Genomic DNA, 23,890 nt, shown 5'->3' with positions numbered 1-23,890 from the left:
GACCAGAGATCCCAAATGCTGCTCGAAGAGTTGAAGTTGGTACCCCCGTAGTGGCTGAATAAGGAGGCTGACTCAAGCTTGCTGGCTGGAAAGAATACCATGAGCTGCTGAACCGTATTCACTGCTAAGCCTGGGAAATGTGGCCTGACCAGGTTCAATGCAGAAACTAAAATTTGTGGGGGTGGAAGGAAGCTGGTTTGGGTAGTGTCACACTGAGCCACACTGGAACTATAAGAGCATACCAGCATCAGAGAACAAGAGCTACTGAAGAAACCTCACGGGACCAGTCTTCAATAGAACCATGCCATCAACCGGAAGTTGATCTCCTTGTGGTGTTTTGAAACAAGACTGATTAGGGCCCTATGACTGCAAAAGCCCCAGAGACTCGAATAATTTGGGATGAGAAACACTTTGAGAAATGTCAAACTTCTCAAGAGTGAGAGTTCAAAAAATAATTGTAAAAAGAGAGATTATGTTTACATGCCAAGATAATTCATCCTAGTTATATACAGAGATATGAAAAACATTTCTAACTGTTGGTCAGTGCACATGCACTAGCCAATATGTATCTTTCAAACCATGCCAGTGTGAAGTCTCTGAAACCACCTGCACCTACATGAAGCTCACAGGTCTTTGGGCAGGAAGGTTTTCTTGCAACCGAGAAAGCCAGGTAAAATTCCAAGGAGATGCACAGGTAGTAGGGAACCGATTACAGGTTCTCAAGTATTGTTGTGTTGGGATGTATGTGGTGCTTCAGAGGGCAAGCTCCCCACCACCCACAAGCACTGGAAGTAGTGAGGAGAATGTGGAAATTAACCAGCATCCAGGTACAAATGCTGAGAGGCTAGCCTGGGCTAACAGCACAGGCTGGGCAAGAAGAGGTCCTTGCACTATTATACACGCACCTGAGGTGTCCAAGTTAGGCTGGGAAGGGTGAAAAAGTGAAAACACACAAACTATAGGATGCACCCAAGCAAACACTCTCATAAGATGTATTATAAGGCATTACAGATGGGCCAGAAATTTGAGCTCACAATGTGAGGGCAGCTTGATAGCAGCATGTCTCTGCTAATAAACTGGGGGGGAGAGGGGGTACACACTAATGCCTCTTAGTGGAGATGGTATAGACAGTTGTGAATTTCCATTACACAGACAATTTCCAAGCCTTTTTCTACATTAACTATGTATCCCTTGGTTTTCTCAGCAAATTTATTTTTAAATGGCAATTTAAGGCAAAGAACCAAACCATTTCCTATCCTGAATCTGATGTAACTGCTAATTTAGTTTATATCCTAGGGGGAAAAAACATTTATTGAGTGTTAAGGCATCAACTGCCTTCAGGAAAAGTTTCACTGCAGCTCTCAACTGATCTCTATGCACACAAAAAAAAAAAAAAAAAAAAAAAGTTAAACCTATTCTTACCACAAAAACCTAGGAAAAATGTAAGTTATAAATAACCATATGGGTGCATACATGCATACATACATGCGTATTATAATTTTCTTAATACTCTGAGCCAGAAAGTATAAAACCAAATAAACTTTCAAAAAATACCACTACAATCGTCTTTTTGACTTTACACATATCTACATTCAGAACCCTGAATGATCTGTATCTACCCAAACTACTGGTTCCATACTGGATCTACTGGTTCATTCAATCATTTCCTGAGCAATATGCCAGGCATTTTACATAAATTAACCCTGTTTTCACAATAATTCTGTATGATAGAAATTATTATCCCATTTATAATGAGGAACCTGAGGTTCAGAGGAATGAAGTGAGAGCCCAGAGGTCACACAGAATCCTCTAGCGTTTTCTGACCTCTTGGACCATTTTGTCCAAATCAGTGAATATCTCCAAGCCCTATTCATCCCCAGGTGAATGTGTTGGAGGCCTCTTTCAGTCCTTTTTACCCTGTGGTTTTAAGGTCATCTTCAAATCTTTCTGTATGGCCCAAATACATAGATACAGCTGGGGGCCTCAGGAAGAAGTGAGCTCCCAGTCTGCAGAGGCATACATGTCCATTTCCTTAATCCTGTAGAGCACAGACAAACTGGAGAAGGGTATCTGATGACTTAGAGAGTCTCTTTCAAACCTGAAGATCTATGATACTGCTTGGGTCAATGGTAAGGAACAGAAAGCATTTACCACAAAGCTGGGACTGTACTTCTACGTAATTATTTACACACTGCAAAAGAGAGATATTCTAAGACTCAGTCTTCATACCTCCTTTTCTATATATGATAAAAGACGTAGAGGCTACCAAATGGTCTCCAAGTTGTGTGGAACTGTGGTAATAGAAGAGTTATCTACACAACTGAAATCATCTGACTGACAAAACCAGGTGAATCACTTAGTTCTCTCCACCAAAAGTGAGAGAAATCTAAGGAAAACTGGCTTGAAGAAGAAAAAAGGAAGAATATATTGGTTCATGTCATGGAAAAATCCATACATATATGGATTTGGCTTTGGGCACAGCTTTATCCCAGCCACACATGATACCAGTAGGATCCTCCTCAGCTCTGTTTCCTCTAAACTGGGTCTGTTTTGAAACTCCATGCAGTACCCAGATGGCTGTGGCTCTTCTAAGCCTCAAAGCAGGAGGCGATCACAACAGAACTGCCCCTAAAAATGTCTCAACACATCATCTTGGTCCCAACTGAGTGACCTGCCCCACCCCAAACCCTTCCCTATGGCCAAAGAGATGAGGTATTCTAATTGATTAAACCATCCAAACTACATAACTGGAAAAGGGTGCTTTCTCAAAGGAGATCCAGGCCCACAGAAGAAGGGAGAAAGACAGCTGTGCAGAATAAAATAGAGTAACCCTATGACACATTAGAAAGAAAAAGCTTATTTCCTCATCTCACCCCTACAAAGTTATTAATTCTTGCACTCAATTCAAAATTCAACCCCTGTTTACCGCTGAATCATAAATCAATTAACACTAGTAATGACAGTTGTAATAATAGTAACAATAAGAGTAATAACTAATAATTATCAAGTACATGCTTTAAACCTAGATACTCTGTTAAACACTTTACATACATTTCCCTGTCGTCAATTTATAGATGAGGAACTGAAGCTCAACGAAGTTAAGTGACTTGTCCAAGATCACAAACTTGTAAGAAGTATAACCAGAATTAAACCAAGATCCAACTCAGAAACCATATTCTTAACCCAAACACACAATTACCTCTCTCTCCACAATGTTCTAACCTGTAACCCTGACCCACCTCTAAGCCAGTGCTCTGACTTCCTTTGGGCAGTGCCGGTCCTGACCCTTAACACACTGCAACTATCCTATTGCTACTAAAATCAGCTAGAACTACTTTGGGCTAGGTGGGATTTTCTTTGATTCAAGAAAACCTATCACCTTACACTTGAAAGGTGCTTAACAATGCTTGAAACAACAGATGCGAAGTCTGTTGGTAGCAAGAAGCAGGCCCTTCCACCACCCAGAGCAACCAAAGGAAGGAGCTGACTTCATCACTCGTCTGGACAGCAGCATCAACAGGATTTCTATTACTCACTAGAAATGGTCTCACTGAAGAAAAATCCCATGTGCTTCCACACTATAAATGTGCCAACAGACAGCTCAGTTGGAAACATTTCCAAACAGCAAAATTGTTAGTCGGGACATGACAATCTGAAGAGAGGAATAGAAGATCATTTATGCAGCATGGAAGTGAGGAAATTTACGGATCCTGTTGCAATGTAAAAAGTATTATAATTAATAACTGCTAATTTTCTAGGGCAGGAAGTTGTTTATTAGATTTCTTAAGCAAAGAAGTCAACTGAGACAACTTTACTTTTTTTGTTATTATACAGTCAGAAAAAGATTGATTTGGAGGCAGGGAGGGGCAGAGGGAAAGGGGGAGAGAGAGAATCTTAAGCAGGCTCCACGCCCAGCACAGAGCCTGACACGGGGTTCAATCTCACGACTCTGAGATCATGAACTGAGCTGAAATCAAGAGTCAGACACTTAACTGACTGAGCCACCCAGGCATCCCAAGATGGATCTTTTTTAACAGAAGTCAACTTGGGTGTCTCGGTGGCTCAGTCAGTTAAACATCTGCCTTTGGCTCAGGTCATGCTCTCAGGGTCCTGGGATCAAGCCCTGTATCGGGCTCCCTGCTCAGCAGGGAGTCTGCTTCTCCCTCTCCCTCTGCCACTCCCCCTATTTGTGCACTCTCTAATAAAATCTTTAAAAAAGTTAACCTTCTAACTTACTAAACTCATTCCCCATCCCTATGTGATTTGAAAAACAAAATCAAGTTATAGAAAATGCTCAGAATATTATTTTTTTGACACATGAGTTTGAATTAAAATGAATATTCTCTTAACACTGGGTAAAGAGCTCAATACTAGGAATTAAAAGTAATGCTGAAAGGCAAAATTATCGTAAGCCCCTCTAGAGTGCCCAAAATGTGTGTGCTCTTCACTATCTCAAAAATTAAAAGAAAAACTTCCATTCGTGTTAACACATGTAGGATGCTAAATCCTCTCTTTCTAAAGAATAATTAGATGTCAAGTGACAGAGCACTTAAACTTTTTAATTTCATAAATTCCTTTGGTTTTCCCAGGATTTTCCTAATTTCCAAAAGAAAACCTATCCATATCAAAGCCTATGATTCAGGGTAGATTTCCAGAACCCAGAACCAAGGGAGAACATAGACAAAGATTAGGGAGCAGACTACACCACAATGGAGAAGTGGGGGGAAGGTTAGCTCAAATCCAACTGCCTGTGTACATATGAGAATCTGTGAAACACTTGTTCAGGTAGAGTTCTTAATTTCAACCACCATTATACTAAAGGCTTATGCAGTATCCTAAATCTTTCCTCTCTTTAGAAAAAAAAAAAAAAAAAGTGTAATTAGATGCCAAGTCACAGATCACTTGTGCTTTAAAAAATTTTCATATATTCCTTTGGCTTTCTCCCATGAGTTCATCCTTCTCCCTGTGCATTTCCACAGCAGCGAGACCCAGACGTAGATGGCAGACAAGAAAAACAAAGGGCTGGGAAGTCAGAAGGTCTGATCCAGATCCTAACCAAGGACACCGTGAAATCACTGTTAAACCTCCCATCTCTTAGTTTCCTCATCTGAGAAAGGAGAAGACTTGCTTGTTTCCTTCACATGACTACCATGGAACTCAAATGAGGTCAGGGATATGAAGTACTCTCAAAGCTTCAAAATGCTACAAAAGCATTAGATATTATTACAATTAATATATTCCTAGGCAAAAAGGTGTCAAATACACATGAATCCTAGATTTGTTATTTGTATGAATTGAGGCAGACAGGGGGGCATATAGTTATAGATATTCTCTTTTTATGTTAATTGAAAATTTAATTAAATCCCAAGGAATGAAGAGAAATAAACTAACCTGTCTACATCCTATTAAAATTTATAGTCACAATACCAGGAATGACTTGGTCTCTGTATCAACACACCATTCACATTTTTTAAATGTAAAAATTAAAAACTGCATGAATTGTCCAAGTTCTGTCACTTACAGCCCAGGATCTGTAAGTAGGGATGATAATGGTACCTACGTGGCGGGATTGATATGAAGACTGAGTCAATATGTGCAAAGTACTTGGACTGCTATGTGAACATTTGCACCATGGTAGCAGTGAGAATCAGCCAGATCTAGGTTCAAACCATTGCTCCAGTCTCTACTAGATGTGTGATTTGAATAGTACTTACATCTCAGAGGGCCATTGTGAGGATTAATGATTATATATTTATGTATGTGTATGTATATGTATATGTGTGTTGGTGTGTGTGGTGTGTGTGTGTATATATATATATATAGAGAGAGAGAGAGAGAGAGATTGAAGATACCAATTATCTCAAAAGTTTTCAGTAAGTGGTAGGATCGATGGCTTTGCTTAGAGTAATAATGTTTAATGGTAGTAATACTGGCAAGGTAATACTGGCAAGGTATGAAACAGCATCCTAAATTCTTAAACTTTCAGTGGTTTATTTAGGCCAGATACAGTTTTGGAAGAGATAACTGCACCAATCTTGGCAGTAGCAAAAATGTATGTGATTTTAAAGTGCGGAGTACAGGATCAAGTTCTCAATGACATCCCCAAGTTTAACTGTTTCAGACTTATCATTGCCAAAATATTTTAAGTAGACAGAAACACATTTACCCTTCAGAAGCATACAGTTTACTCCTTCACATTGAACTCTATTATCTCAACTCCTACAAAGCTTCCGTTGTGTAAGTGCACAGCGGTATTCCACTAGAACAAAGCCATGTGTTTCCAAAGAATTTAGATGATTTCCCAGTCTTTGTCAATACCATTTCTTGCAAACCTCAATGAAAAATGAAGAGCTCCTTGAAAAGCTTTAAGAAGTCTAGACCTTATTTTCATTTTTCATTTCCCCAAAAGAGTGAAAAGAAAATCAAAAAAGACTTTTTTTTAAAAATAGGGGGGAGGAGTCAAAGAATAAAGAAAACATCTTTTTAAACTATGAAGATGTTTTTTAGGGCTAACAACTTAGAGGACTATCCACCTTACCTGGAATTCTAGTTGATTCCTCTTCATCTTCATGGCTTCACTTCCTGGCCACAGACAAATATGCTACCAACCTCCTGACCAGGCTTGGTTTTCAGTTGCTTTTGTTTGTTATCATGTTATCCTCCATCACTTTTTTGGACCTCAAAACGGTTAAATCACAGCTTGCCAGAGGAAAAAGGAATCTTAGAAACCAAGGTCTTATAACCATTTCCTTTTGCACAGGCTTCCAAACTGACAGTCTGATGAATGAGAAGACTGGTGACTTCCAGAAGATGACAAAGGGACTCTGGGTCAAGAAGCCAAGGCTTCTCTCGCCCTGGGCAAGGTGGCTCACCCATACTTGCATCAAATTTCAGCATCCAATTTTTTATGTGTCTGTTTCAAGTTTGTGCAATTTATTCCCATTGTCAAGCAAACCAATCCATTGCTTGGTTTTCACTTTATAACTAAAATATTACATCTTAGAAATCAAATGAAGTGTCACTCTCAAACAGCCTTTTGATGAGATACTAACACCTGAATTACAAGAGTAAGGGCAAACTTCTGAGTATCATTTATTTATTTTTTCCTAATTCTTACGTGCTTATTTTCATAATGCAATTATGTCAACAAGGGATAAAATAAGGTCACCTTAATTACCTCTTTTATGACTTCTTACATGCAAAAAGTTTGTTTATGCCCAGTCACTTCAAAATAAATGACCACAACTTTTAAAAGAATAATTTCTGTCACCTATTATACACAAGTGTTTGGTCTACATACAAGTAATAACAACAAATAGTAGAACAATTTACATGTGGTAAATATCATTGAAGTCCAACAAGCTAACATGTATCTGCTGAAATCCAAGCAATAGGAATTACTTAACAATCTCAAACATTTTGGATTCATGTCTTCCCAGTCACCTACCCAAGTATCAAAATAGAGAGAGGGGCAGCAGAACATTCTCAATCTCCAAAAATTAGGTGCTTTTCAGATAGGAAAGACTGGAAGGGAAAAAATACTGGTCCTACTATTTGTAGGATGGAAAACCGTAGTCCTACCCTCTGAGGTAGCCAATAGGAAAAGCTACTTCTGGGTAAAAAGACTCTCCTTGTACTGCTTTAAATAAAAAAATAGTTCTAGTCCTGGGGCATGGGGGTAGCCCAGCCGGTTAGGGGTCTGACTCTTGGTTTTGGCTCAGGTCATGATCTCATGGGTGGTGAGATGAAGCCCTGCGCTCTATACTCTATACTCTATACTCAGCAGGAAGTCTGTTTGAAGATTCTCTCCCTCTGCCTCTCCCCTCACTCACTCGTGCTTGCTCTCTCTCTCAAATAAATCTTTAAAAATAATAATTCTAGTCCCATTTGGACAATGTTGTTATTTGCTTTTTTGCTAAGTCACTTACATGTGAAATTTAATTACATAATGCAGATACCTAGACCACTTAAGTCACATGTCCTTCTTCAACAAGAAACAATAAATATTTGATAAAATGCACAGAAAATGAAATGTGATTACCTTTCCAAAGTCACGAACATCAAACAGGTCAAATGCTTCAAAGAGTTCACTCTTTCTCATTCCAAAGGTCTCGCAACAGGCTGTGAGGAATGTCCTTATGTTCTTCAAACAGAGAAACTGAGGAATGGGAAATAGCTATTAGTATATAGTGAATCATTCTGAATGCTCTATATCTTCTGTCCACCCAGAATGCTATTAAAAAAAAAAAAATGACAAGAAAAAAAAAAATCAACTTTTGAGGTTGCTTTTCAATTAATCCAGCAGTATTTACTAAGTACCCGCTTAGGCACAGGTGTTACATCTATGAAGAAGATACACAAAATTTCTGCCCTCGTGAAGTGTCATGAAATCTCGTGAAACCTACATTCTAATAAGAAAAGACAGACAAGAAAAAACTCAGCAACAAAAACAAAAAAGTAAATATTTTATTTTCATGTGGTGGTAAGTGCAATAAAAAAAAAAACAAACAAACAAAGAAAGCCAGGAGGAAGGATCAGGAGCATTGGGGGGGGGGGAGGGGCTTAAATGGATAGTTAGAGAAGGTGTAAGTGGGAAGAGAGCCAGAGACTTGAAGGGGGTGAAGGAACAAGCCATGTGAGGTACAAGAAACAGCATTCCAACTTAAAGTAGCATCGCATGGCAAAGCCCTGAGACAGAAATATCTGGGGTGTGTCTAAGGAAGGGGCCATTGTGGCTGGAGCAGGGTGAGTGACAGGGAGAAAGGTAGGAGGTGAGCTAGAAAGGTAATGGGGTCAGATGACGAAAGATCTTGTTGGACCAGCTTTTACTCTGACCAAGACAGAAGTCATTGGAGGCTTTGGGGCAGAGGAGAGATATGATCTGATGTTTTACTAGGGTCTTTCCAGCTGCTATTTTTAATATAGATGGAAAGGGGGTGGAGCAAAGATAGAGACAGGGAAAGCAGAAGGGTAAGAGACAAGCCTGGGAAGACCAGTTGTTACATTTCGACCATGTTAAATTTGAGATGCCCATTAGTTATCCAATGGGATGGGGGCAGCAGGCAACTAGATATACAAGTCTGCAGTCCAGGGTACAGATGTGTACTCCAGACATAAATCTGGGAGTCTTTAGAGTATACAGAACATTTTTAACCAGGATATTGCCTGAGAGGACTTCGGGAGAAAACAGAGGAAAGGACCTGGGACTGAGTAATCTTAGATCAGGAAAAGAGCCCACCAAGAGGCTGAGCACAAGTGACTGGTGAGGAAGAGAGAATAACCAGGAGAACAGGTTTTCCCTGAAGTAAAGAAAGTGTTTCTAGAAAGAAGAAATGATAAACTCTGCTAGCTGCTCAGGACAGGCAGATTAAGATTTGACCAAGCACTGTCCATGGAGTCCTGCACTGTGAAGGTCATGGGTACACCTTGATAAAAGGAGGTTTCATGTGGAGCAGAGTGCTTGGAGGAGGTCCAAGAGAAAATGTGAAGAGAGTAAGTGAAGAGAGAATATAGAATATAGACTCTTAAGGAGTTTGCTGCAAGGGGCACAGAGGATTGAGGAGGTAATCAGAGAGAAAGACAAGTCAAAGAAGGCCCTTTTAAAAACAATGGAAGCTGTTACAACATGTTTTTATTTTGATGAGAATAATTCAGTAGAGAAGAGAAAGTTGGTCATGCAAGAGAGAAGGTGAGTCACCCGAATGAGGTCCTTGAGTAGGCAAAGGGGTGGGAGTGGGGTGCTCTACTGCTCAAGTGGAGAAATCTAACTTGGAGAGAGAATGCTCAGTTCATCAACACTAACAGGAGGAACAAGAGGGAAGGCAGATCCATTGACAATTTTTAAAAACAAAATTTACTTTCAGTATCCAAAAGACTCAGATCCACCTAAGCAAAACACACACATACCCTGAAAGTGAATTACTTCTTTTTGGAAATATGAGCTCCAGTGGCAGCTCCCAATAAGTGAGAAACCCATCAGCTAATTTGAGCATTCTTTGTTTTTTAGCACTGTCAATGTTTTATTTTGTTGTTTGTTTGTTTGTTTCTTAACTTAGAGCACGTTTTACTTCCTTGGTATTTGAGACATTCAGATTTTTTACAGGCTTAACTCAGATGCAGTTTGATCCTTTACAGGAATCCTTCTCAGAGGCTTAAATATTTCAGGAGGGGTTAAAACCACAGGGGAAGCATCATAAACCCTTTGAAGCACAAAGGCAGAAGCCAATCAGCACATGGAGTTACCACTTGCACTTTAAAAAATTCATAAGAGACCTTTACAACACAGAATCACTCTACATGTAGCTCTTCCACATAGGATTGCTTATTTACAGATTAAAAGCCTTGCATTCTGCCAAGATAGACAATAATTACTCTCTTGGGGATTATGCAACTGCTCTCTTGCAATATTTTTTATATAATTAAGTGCCCAACTCATAGCTCACCAAGGAGAAGCATAATTGCACATGCCACCCTCTGAAAATTTCTCACCAAACCCAGATTTCACCCTGTGTAGGAAAAGCACTTCCACTCAAGTGCTTCCTTAACTCAGAAAAGCAAGTATTATTTCTGAAAGTTAAAAAAAAAAAAAAAAAAGTAGTCATTACTGCATAGATATTTAAAAGCAGATCTTCCCCTTACTTCTGGAACCAACCTTAACCTTATTTGACTCTTAACTAGTTCAATTCTATTAAATTCCACAAATATTTACTGGATTTGGAAAAGGTCACTGGGATGCTCTCATTTTTTGAGGCAATCCTCAGATTTGGTCTTCCCTGTAGGTATTTCTTCAGTCAACAGTTTTTGAATACCTATAATATTCCAGACACTGGAAATGCTAAAAATGAGTAACACAAGGTTCTGCCTCAAGCTTGTCTGTTAATCTTATTTGGAGATTTTTCACAGTTATCCGAAGTTTAGCTAATTACACTAGGATCACATTTCACTTGATGTTCATGGGTGCTCAGCTCTGTGCATGCACAGGAACAAAGCTGAGGGATGGAGGAAGTGGGCCCCAATACCATTGTAGAAGCACTGGACAAAGCTGGGACTGACAGCCTGCCTGCCACTCCGGAGACAGGTTTTGTTTTCATCATGCTGAGCTTGTTCTTTTTCCAGTTTATTTTTAAAAATTTCAAACCAAAAGTTGAAAAGATAGTACAATGAACACTCCACCTACTCAATAACTGGAACATACTGCCATATATATGTGCTTTTATTTTTTTAAAGACTTATTTATTTTAAAGAGAGAGAGAGAGAGAGCGCATGCACATGCAGGGGGAGAGAGTCTTAAGCAGACTCTGCGATGAGCAAAGAGCCTGACTCCAGCTGGATCTCAAGACCCTGAGATCATGACCTGAGCTGAAATCAAGAGTTAGACGCTTCACTGAGTATACCACCCAGGTGCCCCTATATATGTGCTTTTATATGCCAACTCTTTATTTATAAAATGTATTTTGCTGAAGTATTTGGAAGCAAGTTACAGATATCACAACACTTCACTCCTAAATAGCTCAATATGCATCTCCTAGGAATGAAGATATTTTCCTACATACAAATAACATTACCACACCTAAGAAAATTAATAATTCTATGTTATCTAATATCTATTCCATATTCAAATTTCCTCAGTTGCCCACCCTATGTTTCCTTATGCTATGTCCTCCCCAGTCTAGGATCCAATTAAATTTTACCCATTGCATTTGGTTGCTTTATTTTTGCAGTATCTTTTAATTGAGAAATTCCGCTACCTTTCATTTTTAAAACATTGACGTTTTGAAGAGTCCAGACAAGTTGTCTTATAGAAGGTCCCACATTTTGCATTTGTCTTACTATTTTCATGGTATCATTAAACCTGTTCCTCCATCACTTGTATTTCCAGTGAACCAAAAGCTAAGTCTAAATGCAAATTAAACAGTTCTGGCAAAAATACTTCATACTATGAAATTCATATTTCGTAACATCTAAAGATACAAAATGTTAAGTTAATCCATTATGATTGATGCTAGCTTCACTGCTTGGTTAGAATGTTTACTGCCACATCTATTGTAAAGGTACATATGCCCCTTTATATTAATAAAAATCCTAGGGGTGATAATTTGGTATGTCCTATTTCTCAATTTTTTACCATGACTTACCATCCACTAATAACCCTTGCTTTGATTATTCCACTTGGGACTACAAAAGAGTGATCTTTCTGATTCTATCATTCCTTCCATAATTATTAGCCAGTATTCTTACAAAAAGAGCTTTCACTGCCCTCCCTCCCACCCTTTTTACTTGTGTAATAATCACCATCATTTTTTTTTTTGATGTTCATATTGTCCCAAATTTGGCCATTTTGGGATCCCTTCAAACTGGTTCCTGTGTCCTTTTAACAGAACGCCATTTTCTTCATTTTCTTATATCAAGTTGTCCCAAATCCACATCATATGTTCTTTGCTCTAGTTCTGGAATCAGCTATTTATCCAAGCAAGTCCGTTCCCACTTACATGGCAAATGGTATTTAGAAACAAAAGTCTGAGCACCAGGCTGCTCCCAGATTACATGAGCCAATTTTATCAAACAGACCAATAACTCCTTCCTTTGCTTAAGCAATCTATCACAACAGAAAGAGTTAATGTAAACAAGATTGGCCTAAATGATCTCTAATGTACCACTCAGATAATTCTACAATTTTCTTTGTGGAATGCTTAATAAACCAACTCTTATCTTACTCTGCCAAGATGAAGGAAAGTTGAATTTATTGAAGATGACTGATGAACACGAGCTTGTTTTATGCTTAGAGATGTGATTGGTGTTTTGACATTATTATTTCAGTATAAGTTTTTTCTCCCCAGTTTATAAATTCTTTTAGACTAATAGCCATGGATAGTTCTTTGTATCATCTGTGGTAGCATAAAACATTCTGACTTCAGAGATGGTTTACGACACACAAGGACAAATATATCTCATTATTTCGTAACCAAACCTCGTGTTTGATCAAAAATTATACAACTCTGCTAAAGCATTTAATTTATATGAGATAACTTTAGGACTTTTTAGAATTTAGAATTCAAATTTTAAGAATCAGAATTTTAAATAGCTTCAGGATTTTTTAAAATATTAAATGTATCCACACAACACAGTTACCAAAATTAAAGATATACAAAAGTCTAAACAGCAGTTTCTCATTTAACAAATATTACTGAGGTGCAGATTATATGCTAGGCATCATAAAACTTCATAAAACATACCTCCAATTGGGTACTGCTTTAATTTATTAAACACATGTTAATGGAATGAAACTGCCAAGAACTATGTATTTTTAGAAAGCCAGTATGACCCAAACTGCCCTCAGAAGAGTTATCCTGGTCAGGCAGAGCATCCAGACCAGTAAATGCACAATTACACAACATGGGGCAACTGCCATAAAGAAAGCAGTCAAGGTTCTTTGGGAGTCCTGGAATGTCAGAGACAGCTTTCTGGAATAAGTGACAGGTGAGATGAGAGCTGAAGTGGAGGTGAGGGTCAACCAAAAAACAGGAAAAGTGGCTGACATTCAGGGACAAGAAAGGAAGACGCCAGACTTGGGGTACAAGGAAGTACCAGGTAAACGGCACAGCATGTGTATGAGCACAGGATGAGGCATGGACTGCTGGGGGCAATGGAAGTGGTATCGAATGGACACAACCTTCTGGAGGGCAGCAGTGACAGTGGGGTTGGAAAGGGGAGCTGGAAAGGGAAGCCAGGGTTTACAAGGCATGCCAAGGGGATGTGGGCTTTCTCCTAGAAGACATGGTAAGGTTCAAGGGTTTTAAATAGGAAGGTAGAACACTCAGCTTGCATTTTATGTGTATTATTATAGTAATTTTTGAATGTGTACTATGTACCAAGCTCTATGCTAATGTTTATGTCCTTTAACCCTCATGACAACTCAAATCAGGAAAGTTTTCATTTTCTCTTTCATGCATACTGAGTTTATTCAAGGTTATATAACTGCATTTGCCAAAGTAATAGAGTCATGATTCAAATCCAGACACTCTTGCTACAGAGCCCACATCCTTAACTACTGTGTTATACTAGCTCCCTTTTGCAGTGTGCAGATTAAACATTTTCTTTCCTCTTTATTAGGGAGATGATATGGGTTAGGTGGGCAAGACAGGGCAGTTAGGATGCTGCCATATTAATTTAACAAAAAGATTATGGTGATCTGAATCATGGAACACTACATCAAAAACTAATGACGTACTGTATGGTGACTAACATAATAAATATAAAATTTTAAAAAATAAAACACACTATGAGACAGAAAACAACAACAAAAAAGATTAGGGTGATTTGGACTAGGATAGTAGGAGGAGGAACTGAAAAAACTCTATGAAGTAATATGGAAAGGAAATACCCAGTAACTGATGAATATGTGTGGGGTGGGTGGGGAGAGAGAGAAGAGAGAAGAATTAGGAATTATATCCATAGCTCTGTCGTGGGCTCTGCACCTACAATAAAGGCACTCACTGGAAATGGTAGCTTAGCAGCTGGGGGACAGGGTGTGTGAAAAGGAGCCACAGATGGGAGACAGTTAGCTCTTGTCTTCACGTCTGGAAAGACCCAGTAATGAGAGGGTCTAGGCAGCATCTTGGCAATATCCAGTAATGAGTGACATATTCTAACAGCAAAGGCATCAGTCTTCAGCCACCACACTCACCCTCTCTGCCCCTTCAGAAACACATGAGCAGCCTGCCTATTTATTACAAGTGGATGAATTAAAATGGTGGAGAAGCACTCAGTAGATGCAGATAACCTTCAAAGAAATTTTAGCACCATCAAGGTCTAAGACACCCTCAAACTACCCAGAGCTCTCCAGATTAGATACCGTTTCATCACCAGATAGTTATCACAACAGACAAGGCTTTTCAAGGTGCAACCTCCTACACAACCCTTCAACGCTAGCAACAGTGATGTTCCAGAAAGGAAACATTTAAAGGTCAGGCTGCGAAAGCTCACTATTCAGCTCTGAGACGTTCTCTTCCCCCTACTCCTTTTACAAGGTGTACGGTTGCCTCTTTCTCTATGTGCGTTAGAGCTATTTTGACTTTCTCAATGATATGGACACAAGCAGGATCGTTTCCCTTTTTTATCTGAAAAAACTGAGCATCGACTTCTCTAAAATTGTGAGCAAAAAATGGACCAGTTGTGTTAACTGACGCTACGTAACAGGAAAAAACCTCCACAGTTTATTGTGAAATGAGCTACTTCAATCCCAACCGAGAAATGGTATCTCGTAGGAAGGCTGGTGATTTCTAATATAGCTTCACAGCCACGTACACTTGCTGACTTACTGCAGTTTTCACAAGGACCACCAACAGTCAAGCTGCATGATGAAGACAGAAGTTCTCGGGGTCTCATTTCTTTTTTTTTAAGATTTTATTTATTTATGGGGGGCCAGAGGGAAAGGGAGAAGCAGACTCCCCGCTGTGTGTGGAGCCAACTCAGGGCTCAATCCCAGGACCCTGAGATCAAGATCTGAGCTGAAGGCAGATGCTTAACCATCTGAGCCACACAGATGCCCCTTGGGGTCTCATTTCTTGATGGAACGCTCATTATCCCATTTGAAGGAGAGACTGAATTTGAGAGTTTAACATAATTTGAATTATGAGTGGCTGTTAATGAGCTGATTGACAGTTTTGAAAGGCATGGAAGAGATCATGATGAAGCCTATTTACAAACTTTAAGGTACAGGAGTTTTCTTTTGTTAGCCAAGCCTCAGCTTAGACTTGGTCAAGCTCTGCCTAGTACCCCTGTCATCCTAACTCCTCCTCTATCCCTTTCCAAAGGAATCAATCATCCTTTGCAGAACTAGAAGGCAGGAAGATATGGAAGAAAAATAGCAATAAATCAAGTTTCTCTCTTATTGGGGTTTTCTATTTCTGTCCCTTTGGCCATATCTTCTCTCTCTCTCTACATCTGCCTTTTTAAAATTAAGAGAGCTAAATTCTACATCTTTGGGGAAAAAAAAACAAAAGGGAAAGAAAAAGTATAATTTTTATTTGTATAGGGACTCTGTCCTTTTCCCTTGTAACTCAGCAGATCCCAACAGAAGGGGCACTATCACCACTGCTCTGTAAAGAAATCATATCTGTAGATGCCTTCTGAAATTATAAAATAATGATGCTGCACTTAGCATCCATTCAAGACTGCACAGTAGCTTCAAATAATTTTATTGATCCTATTATTATAAATAAATGAAGACCCTAAAAAACACACAGGGAAGAAGTCCAGAAAGGGAGGGGAGTTGTTTTCCTAGCTCCAATTTTGTGCTCCTCTATTTTCAATAAACTAAAAGCCATGTTGATGGCTGTCCAGGCTGCAAAGGATTTTTTAAAGGATAAAAAAAATTAATCATAAATATAGTCATTTAATAACATTTAAAGTTGCAGGGTTTTTTTTCTTCAAGATTAAAACTTTTATGGGTCATATGTAAATTTATGAAAGTGATCAAGCTCTAAAATGTAGGCCTAATTGTAAGAACACATGCATCCCATATACTCGGTAGCACTCTGGCTCACACCTGTGATAATAACCATCTTGACTATTCTCCCAACTATGGCCACATGAAATAAACATTTGCAAGTAGAGACTACATTTATTTCACCTATGTATCCATACAGCTATTATAACAGACAAGTGGTTTTAATAAATAATGAACAATTGATGATGCAGTTTATATGTTTAAAAAAATAAATAGCAACCATTCCTTGGTAGCCAGGGAACTCACGGGGAAATTTTACATTAAATTGTCATCATATCCTCTTACTTATATGTTAGTGTATTTATAGGTACTCTTTATTAAATTACCCCCAAGAACTTTAGAATTTGGTGATCTTAATAATTATAAGTAAAATAAAGATTTTAAATTATTAAGCAGTTATGTTCTTAAGCATCATTTCTAGTCTGGGTTGCCAGCCTCTGGTGTATATTCAATGGTAGCCTGCTAACAGATTTTCAGGATTCCTGGCCAGGATTCCTGGCCATCATACACACAAGCCCTTTGGTGCTTTCATCAGCCCTTGTCCTCAAAAGAGGGAGCACTGTACCCCTCTCCCTTGGCAACAACTTAGACCCTTAGTTACAAAGGTTATCTACCAACCCCAGCATTAGCCCTTGGACACAGAAAAGGTTAACAAACAGCATTCAATTCTCCTTATGTGTTTCTAGTCTTTGGACTGAAAAACTGAATGCCTGGGAAGTGCAGAGATCAAAATTAGCCTGAAACATCTATTTTACTAAGTTCATTAACCTGCTAAAGAAAGCACTGTACGTCAATGCCTTTAATGAGAAAAATTAACACTCAACCATATTGTTATCTGGAATACAGCTAGCCCAAAGCACACTAAAAATGGCCCAGTCTCCATTCTAGAGAAGACTTGCTTGCAGGGTTCCCTATTACAGGTATGCAAAAAATAGTAAATAAATAAAAAATAAAGGCATTTCTTTTTGCACAGACCATTAAGAGATAAGAGACCATGCAGTAGCTAAAAGTCAGGCTTTTGATCGTGGAGGCAACAGTAACAATGTAGCTACAGTAGCAGTGATAGTCATAATCAGAGTAGAATGGAAGTAGTCATAGTAACAGTTGAGCCGTGGCAGTGCGAGTAACAATCAGAATAGCATGGGAGTCGTGGTAGTAACAGTTTGGCAACAGCAGCAGTGCTAGTAATCCGGGCGGAATGGAAGTAGAGGTGGAAGGCAGAGTGGCAGTGAAGGTGGTTATCTGCTGCTCAGGCAATCGTCCCAGATGAAAACCAGAGTCTCCTGTGCCCTTATTCTAGGTGGGAAATGGACTGTCCTTCCAAGGAAGAGCATCCTTGAAACAGCACACCGGCCAAGAAAGCCATTCCCCGTGAAGCAGGAATTAGAATCCTGTGACCCTGTTACCACAGAAGGAGGGGAGCTGTGGTGATTCTTCATTAGAGACAACATTCAAAATGAGGAAAAAGCTTATGGACACAAATCTGGGTTGCTTTTAGAGAGGAGCCCTACAAATCCATGAATCCAGATAATGAGAATGAAACTTAGTGTTAGAGTCTGATCTAAAAGGAAAAGAGCTGTATACAAAAAAAAAAAAAAAAAGAGGTCTGACTGCAGGCAACCCCGCCTCATGTACTTCCTTCCCCTACAAATAGCCACCTGAGAAAGCAGCCACAGGGGTCCTCACATGTCCCTGAGGAGTCCCCACCTTCTCCATCCTTTGCTGCTTAACTCCCTATGTCCACCTCACTCCGTGGTACAGCCAGAGCAGGATTTGAGTAGTAGGAGATCCAGAAGGGAAGTAGAGAACAGAGGCGAAAGCCTGAGTCCCTCCCTCCTCATTTAATCTGCCCTTGATGCTATGGGGTAGGTACTACTATAATTCCCATTTACAGATGAGGCAACTGAGGCACAGAGAGGTGAGATACGTGGCCTTAAGTCACATGGCTGGTAAGTGGTGGAGCAAGGTTTCAAACCTTGCCTCCAAAGTCCAAAGTCCACGCCTTTCACAACTAGGACATTCTATCTCCTTCCGGGCAGACACTGCCCCAAACAAGGGAGTTGGGGGCCAAGGTCCTGCCCTCCAGGGGATGAGAGGAGAGATACAAAGGAGCAGAGAGCATTTTGATTCCAGTGTAGTAAGTAGAGAGGCAAGCATCGGGTTTAGTGGGAGCCCAAAGGAAGAACGACCATCCGATGCAGGGGGGTAGGTTAAGATTCACTCCTCCAAGGAAGTGGCTGAAATGAGTGTCCAAGAATGAACAAAAGGTCATGATAAATGGGACCTGGTGAGAAGCAAAGGCCTAGCTTTGGGGAGGAAATGCAGTAGTTCACGTGGCCTCCATAGCCAGTGCAGGGAAGAGAGCATAGGAGATGAATGGCTGGAAAGCTAGGCAGGGGCCAGATCCCAAATGGAACTCAGGATTCACTTCCCAGAGAGGACAAGGCAATGCATCATAATAATGCTTAGACTCTACAAACAATAGCAAGTGATAAACGTGTATGTCCCACATATGACACTAAGCACTTTCCATGAAGTATCTTAGTTACTACATACAACCCTATGAGGAAGACACTATTATTATACTCTATGCATAAGGAATGGAGACACAGTAAATAACCCAAGGTCAATGTAGAGCCAAATCCACCCCCTGCCAGCACTGCCCCCTGGCAAGCTATGCTGCATCCTTGAGCATAGGGGGTCATGGCAGGGTGGGGGGAGGGGGGAGGCAATAGCAGGCTCTATGGCAGCAGTAGGACCAGACTTCAGGCACCTGTCAGCTTAAGCAAACTTGGGGTCTGTCCCAAGGAAAGCAACTAAAAATGAAGAGTAACACATTTCCTCAAGTAATTTCAACTTCAGAAAGAAGATGCATTAAAATAAACAAAAATAATAATAATAATAAAAAGAAAAAAAGAAAAAAAAAGATGCATTTTGGAGGAAAAAACTCTTCTAAAAATAACAGTAATAACAAAATGTTTCAATTTCCATTCAGATCAGAATACTTAGCTCTAGACCATACAACCTACCTTCCCTGCTTTCTTCCCTCACCTACAAGAGAACATTCCTTACTTTATCTCCTAATGCCTTCCAGTAGGCTTCTTCTACACATAATTACATACATTCTATATAACTTTGAACAAATTTGAAATGACTGAATAACTTTGGAACAATTATTCTCCTATATATCAAACATTGTTCTTTTGTGCCAAATTACATTCTATTTTCTCCCCACATTTCTAACCTAATTGTTATTCTATCTGTACCCACACTCCTCCCAATTTAGTATCACCCCAAATTGTAGGCAAATTATACTTCTCACTTTTGATTTTACTACCTGAGGGACTTCTTTATGATTTATGCTCCAAGTTTTAGCTCTGCCCACAATTTCACAAATTTTATTAAAATAAGCTGTAGTTTTTCCAAATTAAATAGGAGTACACTGGGTCTGCACTAAAACACTGTTAATACAAGATCTGAACTAAAGATCAGATTTATATCTGACCCATATCATATGTATTGTACATATTATCCATATGTTTATATATACATGTGCATACACACAACTTTTTTGTTAATACTTCTAATACTACTTCTATATAATATTTCCTTCTGAAAATATTAACCAAGTAGAACACTTAACCAAGTAAAAATACATCCTAATTGAGTATAAAAAATGCTCCTTGTTTCCACCCCCCCACACCCTTTTCTTAGCCTTCCAATAAACTCTGCCATCTTTATAACCAGGAGATCTGTACTCTCTTTAGAAAACCTGATAACCAGGGGCACCTGGGTGGCTCAGTTGGTTAAGTGTCCAATTCTTGATTTTGGCTCAGCTCATGGATCTCAAGGTCGTGAGACTGAGCTCCACATCAGGCTCCGCATTGTGCGGGTAGCCTGCTTATGATTCTCTCTCTCCCTCTGCCCACCGCTTGTGTTCTCCCAGTCTAAAATAAATAATAAAATCTGTTTAAAATATATATACATAAAAAAACCTAACCAATCACCAATACTTCTCACAACATTGTCACCACACCTGTCTCAAACTCAATATATTAAGTTTTTAGTGGCAATAGAAAATTCTAAAAAATAAATGGATGTATCAACCCAAGTTCTGTTAACTCCCAGTTAGATACCTTGAATCCTCTCTTTCAAATTTCCCAGTAAACTTATTTCCAATGAATTAAATGTTTCATCCTTTTAAAAATTTTTGAGTGTAGTTGACACATGTTACATTTGTTTCACGTGTACAACACAGTGATTCAACTTCTCTATTTGTTATGCTGTGTTCACAAGTGTAGCTACCATCTGTCACCAAACAACACTACTACAATATTCATTGATTGTATTCCCTATGCTCTACCTTTTAATCCTGTAACTTATTCATTTCATAACTGGAAGCCTGTATCTCCCAATCCCCTCCACCCATTTTGTCTATCCCTCCCCTCTGGAAATCATCAGTTTGTTCTCTGTATTTATAAGTGTGATTCTGCTTTTTATTTTAGTTTTTAGAGACTACATGAGTGAAATCATATAGTATTTGTCTTTCACAGCCTGACTTATTTCACTTAGCATTACACCCTCTAGATCCATGTTGTTGCAAATGGCAAAATTTCATTTTTATGGCTGAATGATATTCCATTTATATATATATATATATATACACACACACACACACACACACACACACCAATCATCTTTATCCATTCAACTATTAATGGACACTTAGTTTACTTCCATATCTTGGCTATTGTAAATAACACTGAAATAAACATAGGGGTCCATGTATCTTTTCAAATTAGTGTTTCCCTTTTCTTCGAATAAATAACAAGTAGTGAAATTATTAGATATGATATTTCTATTTTTAATGTTTTGAGAAACCTCCATACTGTTTTCCACAGTGGCTGCACCAATTTACATTCCCAACAATGCACAAGAGTTCCTTTTTCTCCCATATCCTCACCAACACCTGTTTCTTGTCTTTTTTTTAAAAGATTTTGTCAGACAGCGCGCACAAGCAGGGGGAGTGGCAGGTAGAGGGAGAAGCAGGCTCCCCGTTGAGCTAGGAGCCCAATGTGGGAGTCAATCCCAGGACCCAGGGATCATGACCTGAGCTGAAGTCTTAACCGACTGAGCCAACCAGGCATCCCTATTTCTTGTCTTTTTGATACTAGCCATTCTGACTGGTGTGAGGTGACATCTCATTGTGGTTTTGATTTGAATTTCCCTGATGATTAGTAATGTTGAGCATCTTTTTCACGTTTGTTGGCCATCTGTAGGTCTTCTCTGGAAAAATGTCCAGTCCTCTGCTCGTTTATTAATTGCATTATTTGTGGGGTTTTGATGTAGGGTTGTATAAGTTCTTTATATATTTTGGATATAACCCCTTATTGTACATATCATTGCTCTCCCATTCAGTAGGTTGATGGTTTCCTTTGCTGTTCAGAAGCTTTTTATTTTGATGTAATCCCAATAGTTTAATTTTGCTTGTTTCTCTTGGCTTAGGAGACATAGCTAGGAAAATGCTGCTACAGCCAATGTCAGACTTACTGCCTATGTTCTCTTCTAGGATTTTTATGGGTTTAGGTCTCCCATTTAGGTCTTTAATCCATTTTGAACTTATTTTTGTAGATGGTGTAAGAAAGTGGTAGATTCACTCTTTTGCATGTAGGTATCCAGCTTCCCCAGCACCATTTGTTGAAGAGACTGTCTTTTCCCCAATGTACATTCTTGCCTTGTCACAGATTAGCATCGGTTTATTTCTGGGTTTATTCTATTCCGTTGATCTATGTGTCTATTTTTGTGCCAGTACCATACTGTTTGATTACTACAGCTTTGTAGCCTATCTTGAAATCTGGAATTATAATACTTCCAAGCTTTGTTTTTCTCAGGATTACTTTAGATATTAGGGGTCTTTATGATTCCATACAAATCTTAGTATTATTTGTTCTAGTTCTGTGAAAAATGCTGTTGGTACTTTGATAGTAATAAAGAAAAATAAGATAGGCAATCCCTAAACCTAATACCTTTATTCCTGCAGTCTCCAAATCTGTACCCATCTCAGCCATTTTTCCAAAGACTGAATATACTTTTAGGTCATACAATTTCTTGAACAGACTGTACTAGATCATTCTAGAATTCTCTGTATTAGATCATTCTAAAACTCTCTTGTTGCTAGATACATAATCATAGGCTATTTCTTCAGCAGTAGTTATCTATTGCCACTGTAGTCCTACAAGGTAGATGTGGAGGTTTTTGTGAGGGTTTTGTTTATCTAATACCAATTCAATACTGTGTTATATGATTTTTAAACTAATTCACAAATGTAGTTACTCTGCCTAGAATGGCATTTCTGTAGGAAGACCGCTGTCCTGATTTATCATGGATGCTCTTCAAGCCCTTTGTCCTACTGCAATTATTGGTAGTGTCCCTTTCATTAAAAAAAAAAAGTTCTTGTGTAATAGATTAGTTATTCTTCCTTTCTTTTTCCTGTCCTTAGAATATTCCTCATCCTTCAGAACACCAACTCAAATTACACTTCTCTATTAAGCTTTCCTTAACAACTCCGGATAAGGCTGGTCATTCTTTCTCAGACATTATATCATTTTAATCATGTCATTATAAAAATGCACCAAATTTTATAGCAATAGAATTTATTCATTTTTATATGTCCTGAATATAGCCTAACACAAGGCAAGTGCTACATATATAAGTATATATACACAAACATGTATACATGTACACATACATACACACATACTATACATACTGGATACACAGGGGAATAACCAGGAACAACCAACCTGGATACAAGTCCTGACTCTGCCATCAAGAATTGGGTGACTCTAAGGAAGTATAGGAGTTAAGAATAGATTCAGGGGTCACATATGCTTACGCTTAAATCACCCACCCACTGGCTAAGTAAACTTAGTAAGTTTACTTGACTTCTAAGCCCCAAACTATAAAATGTAGATAATTCTATCTTCTTCGATAGGATAGTACTCAGTCTAGTGAAATTATGCATGTGAAGCATAATTTTAGTACAAACTGTTCACTAAATCTGGCTTACTGCTATTTATTGGCAAGTGAATACCGATGACATAAAATACATTCCTAATTTTATATGATTAATATGTCATAATGGAATGCTATTGTTGCTGGAATTGTCATCATTAGGCAATCATTTAACCCATGTGAGTCATGGTTTCTCCATTTTAGAATGGGAATAATCGTATTTCCCTAACAGGTCTGTTGTATTAGGTGAGATCATCTATGAGAAATTCAAGTTCCATTATTCATTTCATTCACTAAGCACTGGCTGAGTGCCTAGTGAGTGCTAGGCACCTTGTTAAACAGGATGATTCCAAAGATACAAGATGGGTA

The 23,890-nt window shown here is 38.8% G+C and overlaps 1 protein-coding gene across 1 annotated transcript in view; it reads right to left on the bottom strand.

The window, feature by feature from the left end:
• VAV3 (vav guanine nucleotide exchange factor 3) overlaps nucleotides 1-23,890 on the bottom strand; it is a 362,307-nt gene that overhangs the window by 270,734 nt on the left and 67,683 nt on the right. The window contains exon 2 of the mRNA XM_036089450.2: nucleotides 8,042-8,158. Coding sequence (XP_035945343.1) covers nucleotides 8,042-8,158 — 117 coding nt within the window. The remainder of the gene's footprint in view (nucleotides 1-8,041; nucleotides 8,159-23,890) is intronic.

Source organism: Halichoerus grypus, chromosome 5 (genome assembly GCF_964656455.1).
Source record: "Halichoerus grypus chromosome 5, mHalGry1.hap1.1, whole genome shotgun sequence".
Classification (NCBI taxonomy): domain Eukaryota; kingdom Metazoa; phylum Chordata; class Mammalia; order Carnivora; family Phocidae; genus Halichoerus; species Halichoerus grypus.
Note: the sequence above shows the minus strand (reverse complement) of the source record. Positions and strands in the feature narration are given on the sequence as shown.